Below are 25,500 nucleotides of genomic sequence, written 5' to 3'. Positions count from 1 at the left end.
AGGCTGGCGGCGGTTGGGGGTTTGAATTTGAAGGGGGCCGGGGCCGGCGCGGACGTTGCGGTGCGGGGGTGCGTGGGGCTGGGTGCATCGCGATCGTCTCTCAGGCAGGTCTCGGCCGCTGCCGTGAGGGAGCCTCTGGCGCGGCTCCTCGGGGGGCTGCCCCCAGCCGGAGGTCGCTGCCCGCCGGCCGCAGGGAGGGCGGTGATGTTGGGAGGGCGAGGGGAGCGCGGGGCGGAATGGGGGTGGGGGCGGAAGCACCTTAATCTCAGTGTTTTCCCCCCTTAGATCACCTGGCTGGGGTTCTTGGTTGTAAAGGAGGGCTTAGTTCTGGTTTCGTGTGATTCCTGTGACGGGGAATGAAGCGCTTAATGTCTGAAGTGTGAGGTCTGTGCGATGTGTGGAAGGCTATGCCAAGTGTGTGCTGGGTAGGCTGATGAAAGCCAGATCTGTTGATTTTCAGGGTACTATCCTAGCTAATGTATAAATATTTTATTGTTTTTGCTCTTAATGCAGAATTCAGAGGAGAGGCTATCATGTCGCAAGACTGCAACGATGAGTGGGAGCTGAGCAAAGAGAATGTGCAGCCCCTCAGGCAGGGCCGTGTCATGTCCACCTTGCAGGAAGCACTGGCTCAGCAGGAGGCTTCCACTCACACTGCTGTTCAGCTCAAAAAACAGTGAGCAAGATCTTAGACACCTTGTTTTCTCTTACCTTCCTGCCTTCTTGTCAACTTTTCTACACCTTCTTTATGTGTACCAGTGTTTAAAAAGTATAGAAAAACAGAAGATTAGAGAGAGATCTGTGCTAGTGCTGTTCCACAGGTACTTAGGGCTTAGGTACTTGTGGGTGCTGCACAGCACAGATGGTTATTTTTAGGTTTGCAATGAAGTATTGTCCTGGTTTCAGCCAGGACAGAGTTAATTTTCCTCCCAGTAGCTGGTAGGGTGCAGTGTTTTGGATTTAGGATGAGAAGAATGTTGGTAACACACTGATGTTTTAATTGTTGCAGAGCAGTGCTTACACTAAGCTAAGGACTTTTCAGCTTCTCGCGCTGTCCTGCCAGCGGGTAGGCTAGGGGTGCAGCAGGAGCTGGGAGGGGACAGACCCAGGACAGCTGACCCAAACTGGCCAAAGGGGTATTCTATCCCATACGGCGTCATGCTAAACAATATATAGGGGTGGCTAGCCGGGGTGGGGGGGGCCGGCTGCTCGGGGGTAGGCTGGGCATTGGTCATCCGGTGGTGAGCAATTGGATTGTGCATCACTTGTGCATCACTACCCTGAACAAGGGACTGTGTGGGGAGTTCTACAGGACAAAGTGAGAGCTGCTACTAAGCACAAGCCAATGTTCTTATCTGACTCACGCTGCCAAGTGGCTTTCTTTCTTGACTTTTCTTTTGCTGCCTGAGAGCAAAGCCATCGTGTTGTAGGAATGGAATGATGCATGGGAGTTGAAGAACAAGGCAAGATAGTGACTGTCAGCATGGCCATTTAGATGTCTTCACTGTGCTCTGTGGTGTGGTTCTGTAGTTGTCTGATCATCATCACTTTCCGTTGTCTTCTGTAATCCAACCCAAATAATATACTTTAATAATATATTTAGGTAAAGGATGTTTCATGCAAAAACTAGATTTTTAATATCTCTAATCTCTTTTTATAAGAGAACAAGTGTTCTGTTGGTCTCTCACATGGGAGACCATCTGGGTTTTAGGGTAGTAGTTGTTCTTGGAAGAATACCAAGTTGTTCTTGGAAGAATACAACCGTCATAAAGGTTGTTGCAATGTATTTCTGTTCTTTTTATATAAATGTTTCCTTATGCCTTAATTTTGAAGAAGAGTGCAAAAGGGATGTTTATTTTAGCTTCTCCTGGTCTCAGTAAAAGATCAAGTCTAAATGTATGCAAAATACTTTTCTTTGTTTACACTTAAAAAAAAAAAAGTATGAGTGATAGCAAAGGTCTTAGTTTACAGAGTAGAAAACATGCAATTTATTGGATGGATTTTATATATATTTATTATTTTTTCTAGAGAGTTTGAATCAGAGATCCGATTTTATTCGGGTGATGATCCATTGGATGTCTGGGACCGGTAAGCTTCTTTCCACTCCAGAAGAAATAATGAAATCGTTAGATCTATGTCACTGAAATGTTAGATACTCTTGTAAGAGCCTAGAAAAATATTATTCTAATCTAATAATAAATTAAAAGAGGAGCTCCAAATAATTTTTATTAATAATCTGTAACATCTGTTTCAATACTATGCCTAATGTTTATTCTAACTTTTGTTAGGTTGTATTAGCTGTGTATCTTATGTAGAACTGACTTCCTATGAATATATTTCTAGGTACATCAAGTGGACAGAGCAAACCTTCCCCCAAGGTGGAAAGGAGAGTAATCTCTCAGCGATATTGGAAAGGGCAGTGAGAGCGCTCAATGAAGAGAAGAGATACTACAAAGATTCCCGCTATCTTAATCTCTGGCTCAAGTTTGTGAGTGTTTTTAGAAAATCCCTTGGACATTAGTTTTTCTTGTATTTGTCCTGTCATTTGCAGTGTTAACCTGATTTCTCTTTGTAACTGAGTCAAAAAGCATGTTGTACAACAAGTGCAATATTAGAACTTTTCTCTGCAAACATGTTACTTATTCTGGAATTCCATTTCACACTCTGAATAGGATCTTCAGATGTTTTTCACGATCATTCAGTTTGGGCAGTGGTATACTCCATATGTTTTGTTTGGGAAAATCTAGTTTGAATGAGCGAAGCTTGATTCTTTATGTACATTGGGAGAACATAAAAATGATTTAAAGATACATTTTAAGTGTAATATCTGTCCTACCACTCATTAACTTGTATCCATATCCTATGCTTAAGAAAAACTTGAATATGTTCTGGTCTTGGCTTGTCTCTGCTTTGCTATAAACTTTATTGTTGCTATTCTTGTCATCTTAATGGGACTTTCTCCAAGCCTAGCTTTCTCAGCTGATTTACCAGTCCCTAAACTAATAATAAACTGTCCTTTATGTAGAGATGAAGTAACTATTCTCAGGAGTATTAAAACGGCATATTTCAGTCAATGAATTAGCTAAAAAAACTTGAATTTGAGACTCTGAACATGTAAGCTAGACTTATGAGGCTGCTAATAATGACAAATACGTACAGGAGTCAGAGGTATTCCTCCTCCTCCTCCTCCTGTTGGGTTTCTTTCCTTCTTTGTGCACCATGACGTGATACAATCATATGTCTTGGCCTAACAGCTGCTTCTGTAAGACTTTTATTGAAATCAATGCGGTGTTGCAGGGGGTATCAAAGAGCAGACATTGAGTTGGAATCCTTTGTAATCACTGAAATACTTTGTTTCAGGGAAATTGCTGTAACGAGCCCTTGGATCTATACAGTTACCTGCATAGCCAGGAAATTGGTACAACATTGGCACTACTCTATATCACGTGGGCAGAAGAACTCGAGGCTAGAGGAAACTTTAAGAAAGCTGATCTAATATTCCAGGAAGGCCTTAATCGCAAGGCAGAGCCTTTGGACAAACTCCAGTCCCATCACAGGTACGTTTTCAGCTAAGAGAATGGCTTAGAACAGTTTTGTGGGCTTTAGTGGATATCTGGTACAGTGAAGTTTTTGCTGACTTCTCCAATATTTTCCTCAGGCAGTTTCAGACCCGTGTTTCTCGGCAGACACTACTGGGGCTTGAGGAAGCTACTGATGAAAGAGACACTGGTCTTCTGGGAACTGAAGAACCCCAAAGAAGCTCACTGGCAGATCTAAAAGGCAGGGGGAAGAAAAAAGTGAGAGCTCCTATTAGTCGTGTAGGAAATGCACTTAAAGGTACATTCAGTTGCTAAAGTCACATATTAATGGAAAATTTATACCCTTTCAATGTGGAATTTGCATTTGAGTACAGTAGGCTAAAGGTTAATTTGCATAAATCTCTTACTTACAGCCACAAACCAAAACAGAAGTCTCCAGACTCTAACTTCTCAGCAGCTTTCAAATAATCCAGGTTTTGCTGTGTTTGATGAAAATTCTGCTTTGGCTTCTGGACCTGAAATTCCTGTACTTATGCCACAGTCATGGGCAGCACCTCCAGTTCCAAGGGCCAAGGAGAACGAACAAAGTGCAGGACCTTGGAATTCTGGAAGGGTAAGGAGTCTCAAAGTAGACTGGAAAAAAAAAAAGGAAGGTGTATGTAAGTTGATGTCTTCTGATCACTGAGACAAATGTCGTGTTCTTTCTCACTTTCCTGACATTTGTTTCTATAGGTAGCAACCAAACTTTCTAGTTTCTTCCTAAAGACTCTCTGGCCCTGTGTAACCTGGTCAGGTTTAACAAGCTGATCTTGCTAAAATAATTTCTAAAAACTTCGTATTTCCTAAGCCAAACTTACAATTCTTGCTAACCAGAAAAATAGGTAGTTTTTCTGCCCTCCAAAGACTTTGCCAGGCTAAGAATATGAGGTAGAACTACATTCTGCAGAGAAAGGGAGAGAAGCCAGACACTAGTTATTTCTATAGAAAAGGGAGCAAAAGTTAAATTAACATCACAGAATGGTTTGGGGTGGAAGGGACCTTTAAAGGCCATCTGGTTCCAGCCCCCCTGCCATGGGCAGGGTCACCTTCCACTAGACCAGGTTGCCCAGAGCCCCATCCCAGCTGATCCTGAACACCTCCAGGGATGGGGCACCCACAAATTCTGTCCATTCTCTGCCCAGCCTGTATTTGTGCTTGGGATTGCCCTGACCCAGGAGCAGGACCTTGCAGTTGACCTTGTTGAACTTGACAAGGTTTGCAGAGGCCCACCTCTCGGGCCTGTCCAGGTCCCTCTAGAGGAGACCATACAATACCTACCCAAACGTACAATACGTACATGAAAGAAGAACTCATTGCCTAGCATATGAAAATAAGGCATGTACAGCATTCTGCAAGTCTGTTTGGAGTGTTAGTGATGAAAATAGAAGAGTCAAGATCAAAGGAACTGAAGAACTGTGCCAGTTAAATATTAATCCTAACAATACAAAGAAGCTTGCCAGTAGATGGAAGAGGATGACAGAAGGTTTGTTTCAATAGTGTAAACTAATTGAAAACCAGCTTGAAATATCCCTACTGTATAACACTTCATTCTTGGGAATCTAGGGGAATTTCAAGTAGGTAGATGAGAGCAGAATGATATCAGAGTTGATGCTATGTTTACTCTCTTTAAATAACTGGCTCCAAAAGTAGTTAAGGGATTTCTGTGGTGTAGGAATGGTCCTTGAGAGGAAAAAGGAATGGTCCTTGAGAGGAAAATGGAGAAGTCTGGAGGTTCTTAGTGGGCAGCAGAAACAATAATATTATATGATTGAGACAGTCTTGGCTGAAAAATGTCTATAGCGTTTCTGGAAAACAAACAAGGAGAAAATGGAATACCCTGCTAGACCAATGTTCCCTCAGAGTAATAAAGAACATGATGTCCTCTGATGAGGACATGCAGGAGTGGTGTCTTGCTTTTTTATGTGCCAGTGCCCAACTGACTGGTCTGTAACTACCTGCAAATCAGAAAGGAGGTAGTCATTTAAATTTATGTCTTGGGAAGAGTATCAAGTTTAATTCTTCTTAGTAACAAACCCACCAAATATCCCATATTGGGGGGGAAAAAGGAGATTCAATTATCGGAAGAAAAGAGAAGCTAACAATGAATCTTTAGGCTGCTAACACTGACACTTCCTTTTTCAGCGTCCTCACAGCGGTGCAAATTCTGGCATAGAAATGTCCTGTCCACTGCCCAGTTTCACCCCATATGTGGAAGAATCAGCTCAGCAGCAAGTCATGTGAGTCTTCAGTTTGAAATGAGAACTGCATTTGAAATTATCAAAGCTGCTTTGTAATATTCTGACTTAGCCAGGTAATTAAGCTTCTAGATCTAAGAAAATTTAAAAATCTGTCAGTCTGGAAGCTCTTAGTATTTCAGCTTGATGGCAGAGGTTTCAGTGGAGGATGCATAAGGGTATGGGAAATATTTGGCTGTGTTCATTTTGGGGGAGGCTGTATCACATTTATACATGTTAAATAGTTTAATGGCTTGACTCGGTGTATTGAAACAAAACCACAGTTACCTCTCTTAGGACGTTGCTTGCTATGAAAGCATCCCCAGATTGACACAGGCTTACTGCTGTTTTCCTCTCTCTTCCTCTGTGCTCAATCTATCCAGAGTTTTATACTGAAACAAGCTGTCAGTTTCCATGACAACAGTGTTGCATAGGTTATGGAGGAGTATGCAGTTTTGCCTGAAATAACCTTCCTGCTTGTACAGCGCTCACTGTTTTGTTACAGCAGAGGAAAATGTAATATTTTGCAAAGCTGCCTAACTTTCTTTTTCTGCTGGCTGATGATGGCCATGGAAAGCATAGTTTCTCCCGAAGAGAAGGGTGGAAAAGAATGTTTGATATTACAGGCTGCTTCCTTGGTTTTGAATTATGTGTAATCAAAGAATACTGAAAAGTGGCAGTGTAGATCTTCCTTATGGGTTTTGTATGTTGCATGTGGACTGCAAAGTAGCTCTGACCAAAGGGCATACCATGATTTAAGAATGCTAAATAAATAAAAACTGTTCTAGCTATATGGCTTTCTCCTGAAAATCAGTGATGGTATAAAATTAGATTTGACATGCTGCTCTCTTGGCTTCTTTCACTGCACAGACGTATTAATTTCTGTAATACAGAATGTTTTTGTCACTTAATATGCAGAATATTTTCCTTGAGCAAACTTAAATCTTAAGCCTTAAATCATTTTTTATCCCCTGAATCTAAAATGCCACGCACAATCTAGCCCAAGACCTTTCATTTTTAAGTCCTTCCATTTCTTTTTGTTGTTTTGTTTTTTTTGTCAGGTAAACTCTGTTTTGTAGGATGAGTGGGGACTTGTCATCTGTATGGTCACACAGACTGATGGAACTAAAGTAAAAAACAGATCACACTTCAGAATGCACAAAAATTCAGAGTATCATAAGACCTTTATTTGCTCTTGACTGGGTCTTATTAACACTTTTTTCTGACTTGATATTCTTGGTATTCTGACTTGATATTCTTCCCTTTTATGTACTATCATTCAATTTTTCTTGTTTGTCTGTCAACACAACAGAATGTCTGTAGACTTATTCTGCAGCTGGTTTCTGAAATTTGCTGTTTTCTTGCCTATAATCTCTTTACAGCGTTTTGGTGAAGCGCATATAATCCAAGTAATAACTGCTTGTGTTTTCAGGACTCCCTGCAAGATTGAACCCAGCATAAACAGTGTTTTAAGTGCTCGCAAGCCTCAGAAGGAGGAGGATCCACTACGGCGGGTGCAAAATCATCATCCGGATAATCAAGAAAAGAAAGAGATGGTGATGTATTGTAAAGACAAAGTTTATGCAGGAGTGGAAGAGTTCTCACTGGAAGAGATTCGAGCTGAAGTCTACAGAAAGAAAGCAAAAAAGAAAGCTGAAGGTATGCTTCAGAATGGGATGACATAAGCCTTTCTGAGATAGAATAGTAAAATTGGACTTCTTGTCAGTATGAAGAAACCTCTATTATTGCAGCTGCTTTTTTCTAGTGGATTGATTACTTAACGGGTCTGAAATATAGAGAAAGCAACATAGGTGAAAGCTTAGTGTGTAACTCAGGAAATAGGGAAAGACCACCAGAGGTTTTAGCCCCTTAAAAAGAATTCAGGCTTGATAACAGATCATGTGTGAAATACATATTGTGCCATGTAAGCTCTTCTTCCTTAGAGGAGTTGCAGGCCATAATGCAGAAGAAGGAGGAAATACAAAGGAAAATTGAGGCGCTGGAGAAGAAATTAAAGGAGAAAGAAGATGACAAGCAGCAGCAACAATCATGTGAACAGGTATTGTCCTCCTTGTTTACCTGAACTCCTACGAATAGCTACTATTTACAGGTACCAGAGGAACAATATCTTATGTTTGGCTTTCCTTTTTTTGAAAGGATACCTCAGTCTGTTGTATCATGTACATTAAGTGTCACCCGGTAAAAGAAAGTTCAGAAATATTTCTTAAATCTCCTTCCAGTATAAGGGTGTAATCAAAGACTTCAAGTCTTGTAGTCTAACTTAATTTTACAAGTATTGCTGCTATGTAAAATCTGACAAGATGCCTTATGCTCAGGTATAAGCTTTCTTCTTTCCTTTTTTTATAAAGGAAAGTTATACTAAGTACTTGAGATTGAATTGCTCTTTCAGGCTATTTACATGCAGTTTCCTTTTATATAGAGAAGTTGTAGTGCAAAAGAAGACAGAAGAAACTGGAACTAGGGAAAGGAGTGAAAAGGTGGCAAAGTGTTGTGTTAAACCCCTGTAGGCAGCACAGCCACTTTCTCGCTCCCCACAGTGGGATGGAAGAAAGATTCACAAGGTTAAAACTGGGGAGAACTTGTGGGTTGAGATACAAACAATTTAATAGGCAAAAGCAAAATAAGGAGTTCACTACTTCCCACCAGAAGATGGGAAGTACTACCTAATTTCACAGATCCAAAACATAGCACCACAGAATCTGCTATGACTAAAATTAACTCTACCCAGCTAGAATCAGTACACAAGCCATATCTGAGATTTGTCTCCAAGACTTATAGATAGTATGCTCAATCATGTATTATTTTTTTATATGCAGAGCAGTCTTGATCAAAGTATCTTTGAAGCAAATATAGTTTGTTCTCTTGGTAGTGTTTAATTAGAGTTGTATTTTTGTTTTTAAGCAAAAAAAATATATCACCCAACCTGTTCTTATGTTTGCAGAAGTTCTTAAACCCCAATTTTCCTACAGGTTGTAGGTAACAAGTAAAAGTTAATTACTTTAAAGCTTTTCCTTTTCTCTACTATATCCATTGGGCTAATAGAGTATTTCTATTTTCTCTTACTCACTGCCCCCAACATCCCCAGTACTCCCAGACCTCATTTCCAGAACAAAGACTTAAGGATAAATTTTTTTAAATGATGAAATGCAAAGTGCTCTGGATTTGGTGTAAACTATGTAACTGTTTCTAACAACACGTCTTTAATAGTTGCAGTGTATTTAAAAGTTCCTATGAAAATTACAGGGTTGCAAAGAGTAAAATCTATGCACTTTAACTGGACTAAGCATAAGAATGGACTCTATCATGCAACTTATTGAGTACAATAAAAATGTACAAAGACAATCATTAATCCATCAGGGTTCTCGTGACCCACATGGGGATTATCATACTGTTCCTGGAATCTTCTTGTATGGTTTGTGATTCCATTCCATTCCTGTAGAACCAAAATATGTCTTTGTTCCTACAGCCAACAGAGATAACAAAGCCTTTTCCATCTCTGGGACAACAAGAACTTAATTTTTCGAGTGCAACAGAACTTGGGGTGAAAGAGCCTCACTTGGAAAGGTAATAAAGGATTTTTTTTCTCGGCAATGAGAACCTACAGGTACAATTACTTAAACAGCATTCTACATTACTTATGTTTTCACAGAAAGAGTGGAGGTAACTCTAGGCATCAGCCTGTAACCAGAATCTGAACAGAAATTGCATGAAGATAAATTTGTTTGAGAATAATAATCTTAATTTTTTTATGGATAGCATAGGTCAACTTGGCTTGCCCTTTTTATGAAGTTTACTTATATTTTGTGAGTGTATAAAATAGAAGCTTGTATCTTGTTTACAGTGAATACCAGCCCTCAGAAGATATTAAGCTGCACAAACCATCTTGTTCCGAAGGTAAGGATTTAAATTTTTTAGTGGTAATGAGAAGGCTGCATTGATGGAAAGTGTTCTGTTACATGAATAGCAAAACTGCAACAAACTAAAAACAATAGCCTATATGGATTAGTGGAATGAAAATGAGAAACTGTGATAGTGTCCAGCACGTTTAAGTATATTAAACAAAAGACTGAGCACCTGAGTTTCTGAGAACTCTCATAATTTCAAGAGTCTTTCAGGAAGAAGATAACTTTTTTCTCTTTTAACAGCTGAAGACTTTCTTCTGCTTTTATACTCTTTTGCAGATTCTAGTAAGACTGCATACATAAAACTCATGTTAAGATTGATAATGTCTTAAGTCAATTATTTTTCCCTCTGAGGATTTGGTAGAAGGATATGATTATAAATTACATATCCAGTTTTGTTGGTATGGATATGCGCTATGTGCTGAAGGAAACTTACTTTTGAATGTAACTGACTACTGTTGCTGTTAACAGAGGTTATCCAGTCTCTTGATGTATGCCCAGATACACAGAGGAAGTGTGTTTTTAGACTGAGGATGAACAGGAGGAGCAGAGGGATAAGGCCAGCCTTGGGAGAAGAGAAAAATTCAAAGGTGTATTCTAGAAAACAAGTTGGTTAATGTTGTAAGAGTGTGGATGTTTAACATGACAAAACCAAGCTTGTTTTCTAAAATTTCTTTAATTGTCAGCTCTAACTTCCTGTCAGGACTAGTATTTTTTTAAGTATTAGAAGTTTTAAGTAGCATTTGATATGTTGTAGAAAAACTGTTGATATAATAGAGCCTCTTGTTTTTTCTCTCTAGATGTAGTTTTCCTTCCATCAACGGATCCGTGTATGTCTTTCTCCATATTTGATGAATCATCTACTTCAGCAAACCAGAATATAAGGTAGAATTACTCGAGGCGTAAGTTTTAGAGGGAGAAGGAAAAACCAAAATTTCAAACTACTTTATCAGCTGAATTAGTCTCCTCCTTGAACAGATGTGGGTTTTTATATTTGTGGTTTTTTTCCTTTCATTACTCTGCTTGGGATGTCCATGATGACAAGAAATTGTGCTGTTGTTCCTCATAGGTTTAGAGCTATTCAGGGTGTTATATAAGCTTTCCTTTTTCAGGAGAGCAGTATATATTGCAGTCTGTTGGTAGTTCTGTAGTAGAAAATGGTAGATTGAAATGTTGAGTGGATTAAACTCTTGAGAGGAAGTTGTTGAAGATTGGAAGCTACTCTAATAAATATTTAATGACGTATAACTCTTATCTTAGTTGTTCTACAGATCATACAAAGAAAAGTGCCCGGCGCCCTCTCGCTGTTCGTAAACCTTCAGAATCTGCCACTGCGAAGGAAAACATACCACCAGAAGCCTGTGTAAGGAAAAAGTTTAAAGGAAACAATTTCCTGTCAAGGAGAAATCAAAAAAGAATGTCCTACTGTTGAACTGAGTGAGATAGGCTGAACTGACGTGAGATCTAAGCTTCTGTCTGGCATGCCAATACTTGAATTGTGTGATGTTTATAGAATCAGTTAATATTGCACTGGAATTAATGTTTTTATTAGGCTTTAACCTGACTAATATGGAGATAGTGGTAAAGAGTCTTCCACATTGTAAGCAATGGATTAGTGGTCAGGATTCTTCACTCCAAAATTTGAAAAAGCTTGTGTGATTGGGTCTAACTCTTAAACACTACATCCTGTTCCATCCACTTTCTTGCCACGCATCCAAACAAACATTTCAGCTCCTGTTACCTAAAGAGCCACATATGAGACTCCTCTAAATCTCTGCACTGGCTTCCTAGGCTGTCTTGATCTGATGTCTCTGTATGGGAGTCTTGCAGATACTTGTAAAGCTTTCAGTAGAGGTGCTAGCTGTTGTCTCAAAGGATTTAGTTACTGCATGCTGCAGTAGACCTTTAGGCTGGTGCTCTAAAGAGTTAGAGGATTTTATTCCGAGCTGAGAAGGATTTTTTGTACAGCTACAATATAGAATAGTTAGGGTTAAATAATTCATGGTAAGCATCATACTGAGTTTGGTTCCACAGTCAGTCTGGATATCTGCAAAGTGCAGCTTTTACTTCAATGCCTAACACTTCTGTCACCTGTATGACTCCTTTAAATCTCCGCACTCATTTCCTAGGCTGTCTTGATCCCATGCCTGTATGTAGGAGTCCTGACCAATCAACACTTGAATAATGCAATTATAACTGAACTGAGAGAGGTACTTCTAGGGCGTTAGATACCAAGTAGTCTTTGGCAATGCCTGACAGCTCTGCAACACTCTAGAATGTAAACAATGATAGGCTTTTTTGAGGGGAGAAAAATGCAATCATAGTTAGGGTTCAGTTAATCAATTGGAATGAGTGATGTAAGTGGAGTATGCAAAGTGTGGATGTCAGAGCCAAGTTAGAAGGTGGTGGGGTGGAAGAAATGGAAGGAAGGAGTGTTCTTCATACTGATTAGGTGATGGATACCTGTTGGACTGGAATGACTAAAAGAGTCACATGAAGTATAACAGGATTGAAGACAGCAGAGAGAGAACATTATTATGGGAGATAATTATTCCAGTTTAAAAATTCAGTGACTAAATTTTATTGTTATACTTGCAGATAAACTTAAGTCATCTTCAATTTTTTTTTAATATGACATACTTAGTAATTGCTTGTATGACGTGTTATACATACTTCGTGTTTGTGGAAGGAGCCTATGTTTGAAGCACATCTTGGCAGAACTTTTGAATTCCCTAACAGGAAAAAGGGGAGAGGTAGAAGATAGCTTTTCAGTTAAAAATAAGTCGTTTGACACAATCTACAGCCTTTTCACTGTCTTTCCCTATCTGTTTCAGGATGAGCTGAATGGAATTGAGCCTTTGACTGAAGATGCAATTGTGACAGGCTCCTACAAGAACAAAACCCTTTGTGCCAACCCAGAAGACACATGTGACTTTGTTAGGGCTGCCCATCTTGCCTCAACTCCCTTTCACGGGGTGGTAGCTCAGAGAATCCCAGATCCTGCTTATTCACAGAGTGTTCTGAAGGAAGACTGTCCAGAATTGAAGAGTGCACCTCTGAATCAAAAAACACCAGTTTGTGAGGGGACATACAATGAAGCTCTTTGTGTAAATAAACTGAGGTAATTAACAGCACTGCATCTTAAACCCGTTTTCTTGTCTCTTTGGTTGCAGTTTTACTACTGTTTCTGAAAAAACAATTTTCTGAAGAGATCAGAGTGTAACAAATGCTTTCTCTAGATCAGGATCCATTTTGCCTTGAGCAGATTTAAGAAGTAATAGCAAGCTCAATCTTCATTTCTGTTGTAAGACTTAACTTCATGCTTTTTCTACCAATTAATTTGTAAAGAAATTCATAAGCTTATTCTGACTTTGTAACAAGAGAATAAAAGCAGAATCATCGTTTTTTTATACTCGTTTCTGTAGTCATTTCAGTATATAAAATGGATCTGATGATTATGGGTTAGACTTCTACAGAGGAGAAAAGCTGCAGAGAACGAAAAAAGGCAAAAAAAAAAACCTGCTGCTTCTTACTATACAGTAGATGCTTTTTTCCTTTACAGTGGTATTTTCTTAATTCAGAACTGAGTTTGATTTGCTAGCTGTTAGTGTGTAAACGTGTACAACAACCTGAAGGTGTGTGTTTAGTAAGTTCCCTGGGAAGACATGCTGATTATAGTTACGAAGGAAAATCAAGAGTGATTTTTCTTTCCCCCACCGCTCTCCACTGTTTTAAAAGCATTGTTGGTCTGCTGCCAGAATAAGGTAGTAGAAAATGTTTGGCATTCTCTTCCACTGTAGCAGTTGTATTTAATGGAAGAGAAGTCATCTGTAGATTAAGATTCTGAGTGTGAACTCATTGAAACTAAAATGAGGCTGCAACACAACTGTCCACTTTCCAGAAAGGATAGGAAAGGGCTTTTTTTAAAAAAGTCTAGGAGTGCACAGTATCCTTTCACTGGTCATACCCTGCATTTTCTGGAAGTCTGAATAGATGATGTCTTTATTCACAGTCCAATCATGGAAGCAAGCCTGGAAGATACTCGTTCATCAGGTTCTTCTGTCTCCTCAGGATCCTCTCTTTCTTCTGTTACACAAATATCCACAATTAAATACCTGCACATCCCTGAGAAACTGGAACTTGCTCAGACTTTGCCTGCTGAAACAATTACTGATTCTGGAGGTATCAGTGAAAATATTACTGGTTAGTACTAAACTGAATTTCACTTTGAACAAATAATTTGCAGCTGTTACTACCTTGTAGTTACTCTGTAGTGCTTTTGTGTATCTTATGTTTTACTCTGTTTGCTGTGTATTTACCACTACTCTGTCTTGTGACTGAACTTGTCATTTTTCTGTACAATATAGCATTGCAACTTGAGGTATGTAGTATAGGGTGCTTGTCAGTATCTAGAAGACAAATATTTAATGGACGGTTTCTTTAAGGTGATAGAGAAGTTTTATTAAGCTATTATTGCAGAGAATGTGTGGGAGTTGAGGTTAAATTCAGAAGTGAAGAATTCTGTCTGGATGGTAGGGAGAATACTTAAGACAGCTTTGTTTTGACTTTTTCTTCTGTCATCACACTGTGTTCTCTTGATAGGCCAGTAATTGCCACATTGAAAAAGGCCAATCAATTTTAAGTTTAGAGAAAATTTCATACTTGTAGTTTCAAATTTGCACTCTAAATTTCCTGTAAACATCAGCATGTGTTTGCAGTATTTTTTTTCCTATTGAAGAAAAACAAAACTGATCCTTTCATAGTTAAGTATTTGCCAGGAAGAAAGAAATTTTGTTTTTCTGTTATAGATCTTTGTTACAATTAATACAGGAATGGTCACCGCCTTCAAAACATGGCCAATACAATTAAGTTTGTATTGAATGAGTTTTCAAGGTGTTTAACCTCTTTTGTCTCCTTTGATTTCAGTTTGACATTTTAATCAGACTTGTGTATCTGAAAATTCTCAGTGTGTCTATTTTAGGGAACAATATGTTGTGTGACTAGACTACATTATTTAAGAAGTCTGTACCACTCGTGTTTTATGATGAAGCATGATCAGAAACTCAGGAACTGGAATCAAAGTAAAATTAGGAGAACACTAGGAGAAGAGTGCTGTAAACATAGCTGGCAATTCAACTAGATCCTACACTTTTTCATATTCGCTACTGTTTGGAGAAGGATGCAGGATCTTTCCTTTTCAGAAAGAGAAGGCATTTGTTCAGTTGCTCTAACGGTCCTTTTTTCTATCACTTATCACCTATCACTCTTTCTTCCTTCCTTCTTTTCTGCACATCTCCCTTGAAGTGCAGTTATCAACCTGGATGTAGTAATAAGTAATACTTAATGCTGCATAGCAGGAAAAATTACTTCAGGCATCTGACAGTTTATTATTCTTAAATTTCATAGAACTATGAAATTTACAGTGATATATTAGAACATGTGTTTAGCCTATAAAGTACAATATTTCCTGGATCTGCTTCCATGGACTGACTTGTACTAAATACAATGCTTTTACAATACTTGTACTAAATACAATGCTTTTAAATAAGTACATTAGTAGGTAATAACACTCCGTTTCTTATTTCTGTGCTGTGAAAGATTATAATTAGTAATGGGTGACACCATTTTAGTATTTGGGATAGGAAGTTGGCAGAAGCCTTCTAGTTTTGATGTGTTTTACTCTGCCTGGTATTGGAGACCAACGCTATTCAGGCTACCTTGGTTTGGGATAGATGATCTCATCCACTGAATGGTGTCTTCTGTTATGCAGAAAAACAACCCGGACCTACATGTAATTTTCTTGTATGTTTTCATGAGGTGAAAGCCATTAAATCCTTATTGTAGAGAGCAGCAGAGTTGGAGTCCAATTTGTTCTTTCCTAAATAAAAACCCTGCTGTATTCAAAGAAGTTAATTTTAATTAAGTCCATCACTTCAAAAACCACAAACTGATCACTTACTCCAGATTTAGATTTTAAAAAAGGAAAGCTAATTCACGAAGTAATGGTTTTGGATTCTGCTGTTGCTGAGCAGATAGATGTACATCACCTAATTCATAGCTTTGTCTCTTGTGAAAGGCACATCTTACAATACACTACAGTAGTGTCACGAATCTCATGATGAGATGCACTCGCTTTTGAAACTGCCTTATAGAGTTATGTTCACTTCATAGAACAAGAAACTATTGGGAAGAGACTAATGGACTTGCTGAAAGGTGATGCAGTGAATCTGTATGCAGATGGAAAGCTAAATTAAAGGCTTCCAATATCTAGGTTACTTTCTTCTTGACAGATACAATCGTTTCAGAGACTCAACACCTATATTGAGCTCATCTGTTTCTATTACTTGTCTTCCTAGGTGATGTAACTCCACTCTTGTGGAGTGCTGAACAGCATAAAAAGCTTTTAGATCCCATGCCAGAATCTTTGACTGCTTCTCCAGATTTTCATTTGGAGGCTGGGTCTGTGCCTGTCATGGAGTTTGAGAAAGACATTGAGCTAGGTAGGTATTCCAGACACCCTGGGGAGTGCAAGGGATCTATTGATGTTCTAATTGGTTTGAAATATACTTCATATTCATGCATACCAGTTTTATGTGGTGTAGAGGGGGAATAACGTGAACAGTCTTGGACGCACATTTGCTGTGACAGCTCATGAATGTAAACTTTCATAACAGGAGATGAGACTTACTCTATCAAATGGGAATATTGGACCAGTGAAGAATACAAGATGTTTTTTGCCATTCTAGCTAACTTTACCCAGTTGGATGCAAAGGGATTTGTAATAAAGGTAACATAGATGATGTTTTAACATTTTGCAGCTCATGTATAAAGCTCTTATGAGATATAACTTACATTGTAAGTGAACTTGGCCATGACTTCTGGAATTCCATGCATGAAGTTTGCTATCCCATGTCCTTTTTCTAATTGCTGATATAGATTAAAATTTTTTAACTGCGGCAAATGTTCCTTGCTAAACTGGGAATTAAAAAAGATGAGAAGAATGTGAAGATGAGCAATTTTTGCTTTATTCCAAAAATAAATGTTCTTATGCATTCTCTTGTAGGTGTATTCTCAGCCTGTGCCTTGGGACTTTTATATCACACTTCAATTACAGGAGCGTTTGAATACTGACTTTGACCAAAGCTTCAGTGAAAACCGCAGCTGTTTCTTCTACCAGGATGGCTGTGTGATTCTGCACAGGGATGTAAATCGCTTTACGCTTGGGGTCAGTACAGATAACCAAAGTACAATTGCAAAAGACATGAACTCTTCCATAGGTACTTGTTAGTGAGTTTTGGTCATTGCTGAAGATAGTTTCATGTGTTTATTCCTGCAATCTAAATCCTCTTTTTTGTTTTATCTACATACAAATTAAGGCCATCTGTTACAGCCTTAGAGCTGGTTTCTCATTTATAGATCATGTGCTTCTCTGAAACAAACCCATTTTTTTTAAACTTTATTCATGAGTGATAAACAACCTGAGCCCAGAACCACGCGCTATTTCACAATAAGGCTTACATCTAAAACTCTGCGTTGTTTAACTTGGCATCTTTCAATGAGTTCTGTCTGCTATAGAAAGGTCATAGCACTCAGTGACTTGTTGAAGGATTTACATTTAAAATAAAGTCTGGTAAGTGCATTTTGGGTTGTTGTGTATAAATTAAGTAGGGTATAAATCAAATAGTCATTTCAGTCTTAAGTTCAATTTTTCCTCATGTTTTTGTCCATTTCTGAATAATGGTTATTTTAATTCTGGCTGGACTGTTCGTGGGCAAAATCTGATTACACTAAATTTAGGGTAGGACCGTTATCTCTGTACAGTTAAGTAGGGGGGGAAAAAAAGGTGAGCTATAAATATTTCACTTAATCTGGCATACAGATGCATGTTTATTCCTTGTTTTCAGGATCTTATTCGTGGCTGCAAGTCTATCACAAAGGAAGTTATCCTGCTGGTTGTTCACGATCTCCTGAGCGTGGTTGAGAAGCTCCACAAAGCAGAAATTGTCCATGGAGATCTCAGGCCAGAGGTGCTCTTTCTGGGAGACAGGTTAGTTTCTTTGTATGGATCTGAGAGGATATGTAATACTTGGTTTCAGCTATAACTCTTTGTAATTTATCCCTTTTAGATAGGGAACTGATATCATAGTTCAGTTTTTTTAGGCTGCAAAATTCCAAAAACAGTGAAAACGCATAGTTTAGGAGTCAACCTTCTGCCCGTGCACCCCCCCCCCCCCAGTAATATATAGTGATGCTGTAGAATGTCTGTGATACTAAATAAAAAGGTTTCGCTATTGTCCCTGTTCCCAAATTTCTCCTTTACTGAAATTCTGTACAATTAACTGGATACTGGTGAATAACTTGTCTTTGGTCTTGCATATCTGGAAAACACAAAATTAGAAAACAAAGGACAGATGGGAATACCCAGGCACTCTTAAATGTGTTGCTTAGCTTCCACTGTAGTCCAGCTTGTAACTTAATGTACGTACAGATCTAGCTTTCTGCTTTAAACTTATTCCTATATTAATTCCTATATTAAGTTTAAAAAGTCATATATCCCTTGGAATGTGATCTATGAATGGAGTGTGGGAAGATAGTAACTTAAAGAATATCTAATGATTCAAATATAATTACATTAGAATAAATTCACTGAAGCAGTTCTTAGTCATTGCTGATAAATTAAAAATAGCTATTGACTTTAAACTAACTCTCAACCTCCAGGCATCTAACACAGTCTCTAAACTTGCTTGTGCAACCCTATCAGGGGAAAAAAAGGGGGAAGGCACTTCCAATATATGTATACTTGTTTATATGTTATTAGTATGTTAGTAGTATACATGTTCTTCACACACCCCAATGGATTGTCTTGCACACTTTCTGGGGTGCATGCACCCCATTTTGAAAATCACTGATGAAACAGTGGTGTGATGGACTTGGCTATCTGCTGGTAGGTTTATTATGATTTCTCTGTGGAAAATGCAAACCCAATCTTAGCTGCCAAAAAGTAAGGATGATGATAGGTTTTGGTGTCATAGGAGAAAATTATCCTAGGACAGGTGTATAACGTAAATGAAGTCAAAATTATGAAGTATGCTTATAGCATGCAAATATTAAGAATAGTAGTGAGAAGTGTGATCTGGTTATATTGTTGACTTGGCAGGTGTCATTTATACAAGTACTCGCTTCTACCATTTAGGTTTGTCCTCACTGGTGTGTGGACTAGGGAAGGTTTAATGAAGTATGATTAATTCTTAATTCTTTCTTTTATTTTGATATCTTGAAAGAGAGGGAGAAGTACTAGACATTGTTGTTTTTCTGTTCCACCAACTGTGTTTCAGATAACTGATGAATATCAAAACAATGTCTTTAACCATTTAGAGTTTCTTATTGCTATTCTGGAGATGCAGGTATCATCTGTAAGCTTCAAGCTGCCAGCTGGTTCCCCTTTCAGGGGAAGACCTTTCAGTAGTAGTTCTTAAGCTAGCCATCAGAGGGGAGCATTGATGTAGCTAAGACTTGCTTCTTGAGTTTGTTGTTTTTAAGTATGTGTTGGTCTGTTTTATGCTTCATTTGTTTTCTCTACTCAGTATCTGTGACCCATTTGGTTATGATAAGATGACAAGAGCTCTGAAGGTAGTGGATTTCTCTCACAGTGTGGATTTGAGATTGCAGTCTCAAGTAAGCTTGCCCAATAGTTTTCCAATATCTCAGACTCCTCATGGACAACAGCTTCTGGCAAAAAGTTCCCTTCCTTATCAGGTAAGTCTGTTTGGCAGGATATGTTAGTTTGTTTCCTTTTCAAAATCTTGGTTTGTTATATTTTATGGAATCTATGGAAAATACTGAGAATTTCTCGTCTGCTTTACATCTTTGGCGTTAACTGAAGGGGTTAGCAGCATTGTTCCGGAATTGCTGGGTGCCTGTGACTACTGTATTTATTTAGGAGTGTAGAGGAAGACTAGAATTCTATTTTGAAGTTGTCTTGCTTAGCATCTTCTGAAGATCCTGATGCAAAGACAAATACAGACTTAAATATGTAAAAGCACCAACATTAGAAATCTGTGGTGGACTGTAGAAATCAACAGAAATTGAACTTTCTAATGTTTGTTATGACTGCAGGTAGACTTGGTTGGCATTGCAGATATAGTCCATTTGATGCTGTTTGGTGATCACATCGAGGTCTATCAAGAGAATTCCATCTGGAAAATCAGCCAAAATGTATCAGAGTAAGTCCTTTTTCAGAGAAGGCTACTGGGAAGTAATAGATTTCTTCCAATTTCCTTCACTTTCTTTAGTCCTTCGTTTCTAGTGTTACTATTTTCAAAGCTTAAAACCTAGCTCTTCATGTTGTAGCTGTCAGAAGTGGAAGTTCTGTGGGGGCCTAATTTTTGAAACTACTAGTCTTAGTACCAGTACTGCTAGACTTACTACCGGAAGCCTTAGAGTTATGTAGGAGACAGTTTTAAGCTGAATACAGGCTAGTTACAATGATGTGATCAACTTTGTTGTTGTTTTTTGGTCTTGCTTTCCTTTCAGACCAGACTGTCTTAGTATCTCTTTTGACTTGGTAGACAAAGCTTGGAGATGTTTATAAGTGGGTGAGTGGTAAGAAAATTCCATGAGCTTTTGCTTTAGAAGTGGTGATTACTTGGATTTTCTGCTCTTTTGATTCCAGGATCTATGGAAGGCTTACTAAGACACTGACACTAGGGTTCTGTCTGTAACAGCTGTGGAAGCAGTATAATTTTTAATTATTTTTCCTTCTTGTGCATTAATAATTTAAGCTGCACAGGCAACCGCTTCTTTGGAAGTTGGTGTTTGTTCTCAGTTATTAATTTATAGGGTCCCCATTTAGCCACATGCTAGGGCTGGGGCTATAACACTATTCTGCCTTCATCTACACTTTGTTCTTAAACTAAAGATTTGTTCATTTCATTAGTCATATCCTATAGAATTTTTCTGCCTTAGCATTTCATAAGGATTTTGTAGAGCTCTCTGCTCATAGCAGAAGTTGCTTGACAGCTATCTGCATTCAGGGTCATGGTATATTAGCTATACTTGGTGTGTAGATGCACTTCTGTAACTATTGCTTTAAGAAAACATACTACAGATCTGGGATTTGTCCAGTTCCCTAGCAACCTACATTACTTATACATCTTTGTTGTGTTCAACCATGAGAAAAAAAAAATTCATCTTAAGCTGGGTTATAGGGAGGAGGAAAGATTCCTTCCTCCTCTTACTCTGCATATATCTGTTTTTTACATATTGTTATAGAATGATACCAGTAGTTACGCAGCTACAGCAGACTTCTGCTGGGTACTTACTATATACTTCATATTGTACCTGGTTGCTTCTTTTTTTTTAAGAGGATCAACTTACAGGACTAGATGAGAAGAACAAAATCACCAAGAGCAATTCACCTCTGAGGAGATGAATATCAATTATATATAGGTTGGCAGTAAATATGTATTTTATATCACCTTAGTTTCAGAAATACTGGAACATTCCTCTCCTTCCAAACTTTCCCCATCAGTTAAATCATTGATGGAAACAGGATGTAAGTATCAGGTATAGAAAGTCTGAGTTTGGAAGGATAGGACTGACCATTATGGGGAGTTTGGAGAGAAGGAGTCAGTTGGAAAGGTATTTGGGTCAAAACTGGGGCCATTGGATTGAAGGAAGGGCTCAAAGTAGAGGCAGAATTCGGAGGGAGACTTGGGTAGAAGAGCAGTTATCACTGAGAGCTGTGAGGAGTTAGAGGAGACTTAACGAAGAAGGTGAAGCCTGGACATGTGCTTTGTATAGCTGAACCCAGGCTGTAATGGCTCTCTTCACACTTGGGTACATTGGTTTATGACTTTTTCTCTGGAGTTGTAAGTACAAATAAAGAACTTATTTTCAGTCCTGTTTCTTATTTTGCTGCCGAAAATGTGATTGTGCCTATCATTCTTCTTTTACTAATTTTTTCAATATCAAGAATTCCAACAAATGTGTAACTAAAACACCTATACAAACATGTTATCCTTAAGCGTTCTACCAACAGTGTAAATGGTGTACTTCATTATGCAGGAATTAGGAATCTGCACTGATTTTTTTTGGCTTGGCAAAGTTCTGCATTCACACTTACATCTGTTGGTGTGTCTGGTTCTTACTAACAGCTAATGACTCTTCCTCCAGTCAATTTGAAGCTTTCAATAAGTTCTCAAGTCATCTTTGACAAGCTGGTTTACAGCTGCAGGGAGTCTTCATCCACCAGAAGGGTCTGCCCAATTAAAGTACTTCCCATTTGATGGATATTACTTAATCTTGTGCTCTATCCTTGCAAGCTGAGAATTGCAAGGCAAAGCACAAAAATGGCCTTGGAGACCCAGTGGCACTCAATGCCACCTTAAGAGCTGACAGAATGAATGCAAAGCACTTGAGTTGAACAGTATAGTGAAGACTTCTGGAAAGGTAGAATGTGAATTTTGGTTGAGTTTCTATTTTGATCTTTGAGCCTCACTATAAGGTTGAATTTAATCTTTTTTTTTAACATAGGGAGTTTTAGCATGTTACTGATGGAAACTGTTCAGTTCCAGAAGTATTTTTTTTAGTTTTTCTATTTTCACCATGTTATTTTAGGAAACTTCATCTGTGCAGGCTGATAAGGGCTATCATACAGAAACTGTTTAAAATTTTAGGACTATTTTTGTCACTCTGACTCCTTAGACATCTTTACCGACATGTAACATCCTCTGCTATTCCCCCTTACTTGCTGTGAAGGAAGTGGTCTTGTGTATTTTTTATTGGGTTCTGTATGGCTTCATTATCTTAGAAAAATGTTAGAGTTATTACTGTAATAGTACAGGTCAGATTCTCTCTGAGATGAGACTATGGCTGCTGCTGTTTTGTGAGTCACTTACATAAAGCAGAGGTAGATAATTTGTTCAAAAGCCAGCATAACTCCTGGCTTAAAGGGGAGAAGTACTTCAGTAATCAGAAACAGCACAGTCTATGGTATTTAGTGCAAGACTGAAGAACAAAGTATTGGCTCTGATACTAGTTTTCTTAGACTTTAATGAGTCACCCTTTTATTCATGTTGTGTGGGTACATCTGTGAGATGGGATTTATCACAATTAATTGTCTTTGAAATGCTCTCTGTATGAGAACTCTGACAGATGGAAGGTGGAGGTTAAAAAACTAAACTCCAAAGGGAGTTTAAAAACTGGCTGTAAACCATCCATTTTTTATTTTTCTTGGAACTTTCTTTTAATATTGACTAGGAAACTTAGCCTGTAAATTGGGGTATAAGAGTTATATCCGCCCCTTATTCATGAAAGGAATCTGTCAACCTTGTTGGTGCAAAAAGTCCTCTTGCTAACTCATTTAGAAGTGACGTGTCTCTGAGTGGTAATAGTGGTCAAGTACACTAGAAGAGTTAACTGGAAAAACATTGCTTTTGATAGAACTGTGAAACAGCATGTTTAGTTATGCAGAAGCCTACTGGGGAAAGAAAGAGGCCCACACATAAACCTAACAACACTCCTAGTTTTCCTTTATATGTGGATGAAAATGTTGTTATTGGTCTTCCCAAGGCATTTAGTGCTGAATATAAGTGGAAATATTGACAAACATCAGTGCCTACTGTTTAATTGAAAATTACTTTGTTTTAGGACTGTTGGTGGTGATTTCTGGCATAAACTTCTTGAGCGATTATTGAATGCAGATGGTAAGTCCACAGTGCCTCTGCTGAGGGAGTTCAGAGAGGAAATAAGTGACAAGTTTGACACTGGTTTCCAAAAACGTCTTTATGAATTCTTAGCAGCACTGGGAGAAGCCTTCGTCTTGGACAACTTCCTCTGATTTCATAGAGGACAAATCTCATGTGTATTATAGAAGGGAAATTAACTTATTTCTTTCAAATGTAAGCATGAGCAGCAATTGTAGACATTTCTATGGGACTTGCTAAAGAATGTTGCGTCAGTGCATAGGTATCCTAAAACTGCTAGGTGAACTACTCTGTCTGAGAAGTTTGCCAGAGAAAATAAGCTGTCATAACTGCCCACTCCCCTTTCTGTATAGCTTCTCAGAAATGAATTTAATATCTAGTTCACCCTGTAGTCTTTGAAGTGTCTTTGCCCTACATTTAGTTGTTCTATAGTACTGCTTTTAATCACTGTTTCATCAATAAAGTTGTTTTTTGATGGTATCTTGGTTGTATTAAACATTACTGTCAGATGGTTTCGAAACACTTGATTTATCATCCATACTGGAGTGCTTCTGCCTGACTGGGAATTGCCTTTGACTGCAAGATATGAAAGCATGTCATTTGGTGGCAGCTCTCATAACCACACAGGACTTCCTGGGCACTTAACACAACTTGAATGTTCCTATTTGGAATATGTTCTCATGGATGATTGTTGTAGGAAAAGTAGAAGGTAGAAGGAGTCACAAGCAAAAAAGATGCATATTTGTTTTTGTTTCTCAAAGCAAGGCCAAAGTTACTGTCTGGAACAAACACCTTTCAGAAATCACTTTGAAGACTACTTGCTATATGTGCTGAAGTGTTTCCAGGTTTGTGTGAAAGCTTTTAGAGATGTATGTCTGTGTAACTTTTTACAAACTGCATTATTAAAATCAATACAAAGGCCTGTACTCACTTTATTTAAGACTGAACAGAAATTATAGGATTTCATACCAAGATGCTATGTACCTTAAGCACAGAGAAACTTCTCAGATGCGTGGTTTACTTCCTTACAGCCTCTCCCTTGTATGAAAGAACACTGCATCGCTAGTAATTCTGATTAACAAACAAGCTGGCTTAGTGTTTCTTTTATTTGGTCAAATTCTCTGGTCATGGTTCTGTTTGATTCTCACTTAATTGAACTTAAGTCCATATTTTCTATGTTGTTATAAGCCACTTTCTTTCCTGTTCTTTCTGTTTGTCTGTCACTAATCCTTGTGCTTTGACATGTGTTCTTGCTCTTCCAGATCCCTAATGTCTTCCTCATAGTTCCTTTTATGAAGATTATATCCTCTTGTAATTCAGGAATAAGACTAAATGTGTTGATAGACAAGCTTTACTATGTCCTAATGTAAACTGCTTATGAAGAATTTTGTCCATTAATGCCTTAAATAATGCTTCCTGTAATACAAGTTGTTAGTTAGCTACCTACTGAGCAAGTAAATAGTAAAATATAATAATGTTTCTCTAGCCAGAGGCTGAAGCAAAGATCACCAGTAAAATATCTGGGAGCTAAGCATTCGACTAACTGCTGTCAGCTGAAAAGGGATTTACGTGCATGTCAGCACTTTTCATTTAGCTGAAATTTTTAAATTATTTTTTCCAACTTGATTTTAAACAAGTTGTGGGTGATATCACTCCTTGTCCTCTCATTTTTAGCCTTTACAATTAGAGCCTGGAACATAGCTAGGAAAACCAAGTAGCTTAGTAAGAAAGCGTTCCTAACACTGTCTGGTCATCCTAAGGACCTCTCAGACAAAACCTGTTTCCAAGCAGCATTGATGAAACGTTAGCAAAGTTCTTCTATTTCATTAATCTTACTCAGACAAAGCTTTTGGGAACAGTCTGCACAGAGTTTCAGGGAGGAAGTTTGCTCCTTATGTCTTCAAAATATGTAACTAAACCTCTTTGCCTTTATTCTAAATTGAATTCTACTTTAAAGCTGAAACACTATTATTGTGTTTTCTTGACTACTGTTTTCTCTGAGCAAAAAGTGTTCTGATTCTTTTACCTCAACTAAGACTCTATCCTAGAACAGTAGTAC

At 38.3% G+C, this 25,500-nt stretch overlaps 1 protein-coding gene across 2 annotated transcripts; it reads left to right on the top strand.

Annotated features, from left to right (window-relative positions):
- On the top strand, positions 1 to 23,921 carry BUB1B (BUB1 mitotic checkpoint serine/threonine kinase B). Of its 2 annotated transcripts, none has more exons than XM_080593756.1 (23): positions 1 to 104; positions 514 to 676; positions 2,029 to 2,088; positions 2,344 to 2,488; positions 3,361 to 3,557; positions 3,659 to 3,837; positions 3,953 to 4,152; positions 5,721 to 5,815; positions 7,245 to 7,471; positions 7,756 to 7,871; positions 9,300 to 9,397; positions 9,675 to 9,727; positions 10,536 to 10,620; positions 10,996 to 11,098; positions 12,570 to 12,856; positions 13,748 to 13,938; positions 16,092 to 16,235; positions 16,410 to 16,522; positions 16,799 to 16,960; positions 17,640 to 17,782; positions 19,320 to 19,491; positions 19,852 to 19,958; positions 23,386 to 23,921. In XM_080593756.1, the coding sequence occupies exons 2-23, from the start codon at positions 534 to 536 to the stop codon at positions 23,573 to 23,575; spliced, it is 3,210 nt and encodes a 1,069-aa protein (XP_080449882.1). In that variant the 5' UTR covers positions 1 to 104; positions 514 to 533; the 3' UTR covers positions 23,576 to 23,921. The 2 variants fall into 2 exon arrangements, with proteins under 2 accessions (XP_080449882.1, XP_080449883.1); XM_080593757.1 differs by having other exon boundaries at positions 74 to 172.
- Positions 23,922 to 25,500: the final 1,579 nt, after the last annotated feature.

Source organism: Anser brachyrhynchus (assembly GCF_964034855.1).
Source record: "Anser brachyrhynchus genome assembly, chromosome: 5".
Lineage (NCBI taxonomy): Eukaryota > Metazoa > Chordata > Aves > Anseriformes > Anatidae > Anser > Anser brachyrhynchus.
The sequence above is the reverse complement of the archived record's forward strand: the minus strand, read 5'-3'. Positions and strand labels throughout refer to the sequence as shown.

What these genes read in the sequence shown, in the direction of transcription:
- BUB1B (XM_080593756.1), top strand. Translation starts at nt 534, where the DNA reads ATGTCGCAAGACTGCAACGATGAGTGGGAGCTGAGCAAAGAGAATGTG. An exon ending in AGCAACAATCATGTGAACAG is followed by an intron (nt 7,872 to 9,299) that starts GTATTGTCCTCC and finishes TTGTTCCTACAG; the next exon opens with CCAACAGAGATAACAAAGCC. An exon ending in TAAATCGCTTTACGCTTGGG is followed by an intron (nt 16,961 to 17,639) that starts GTCAGTACAGAT and finishes CCTTGTTTTCAG; the next exon opens with GATCTTATTCGTGGCTGCAA.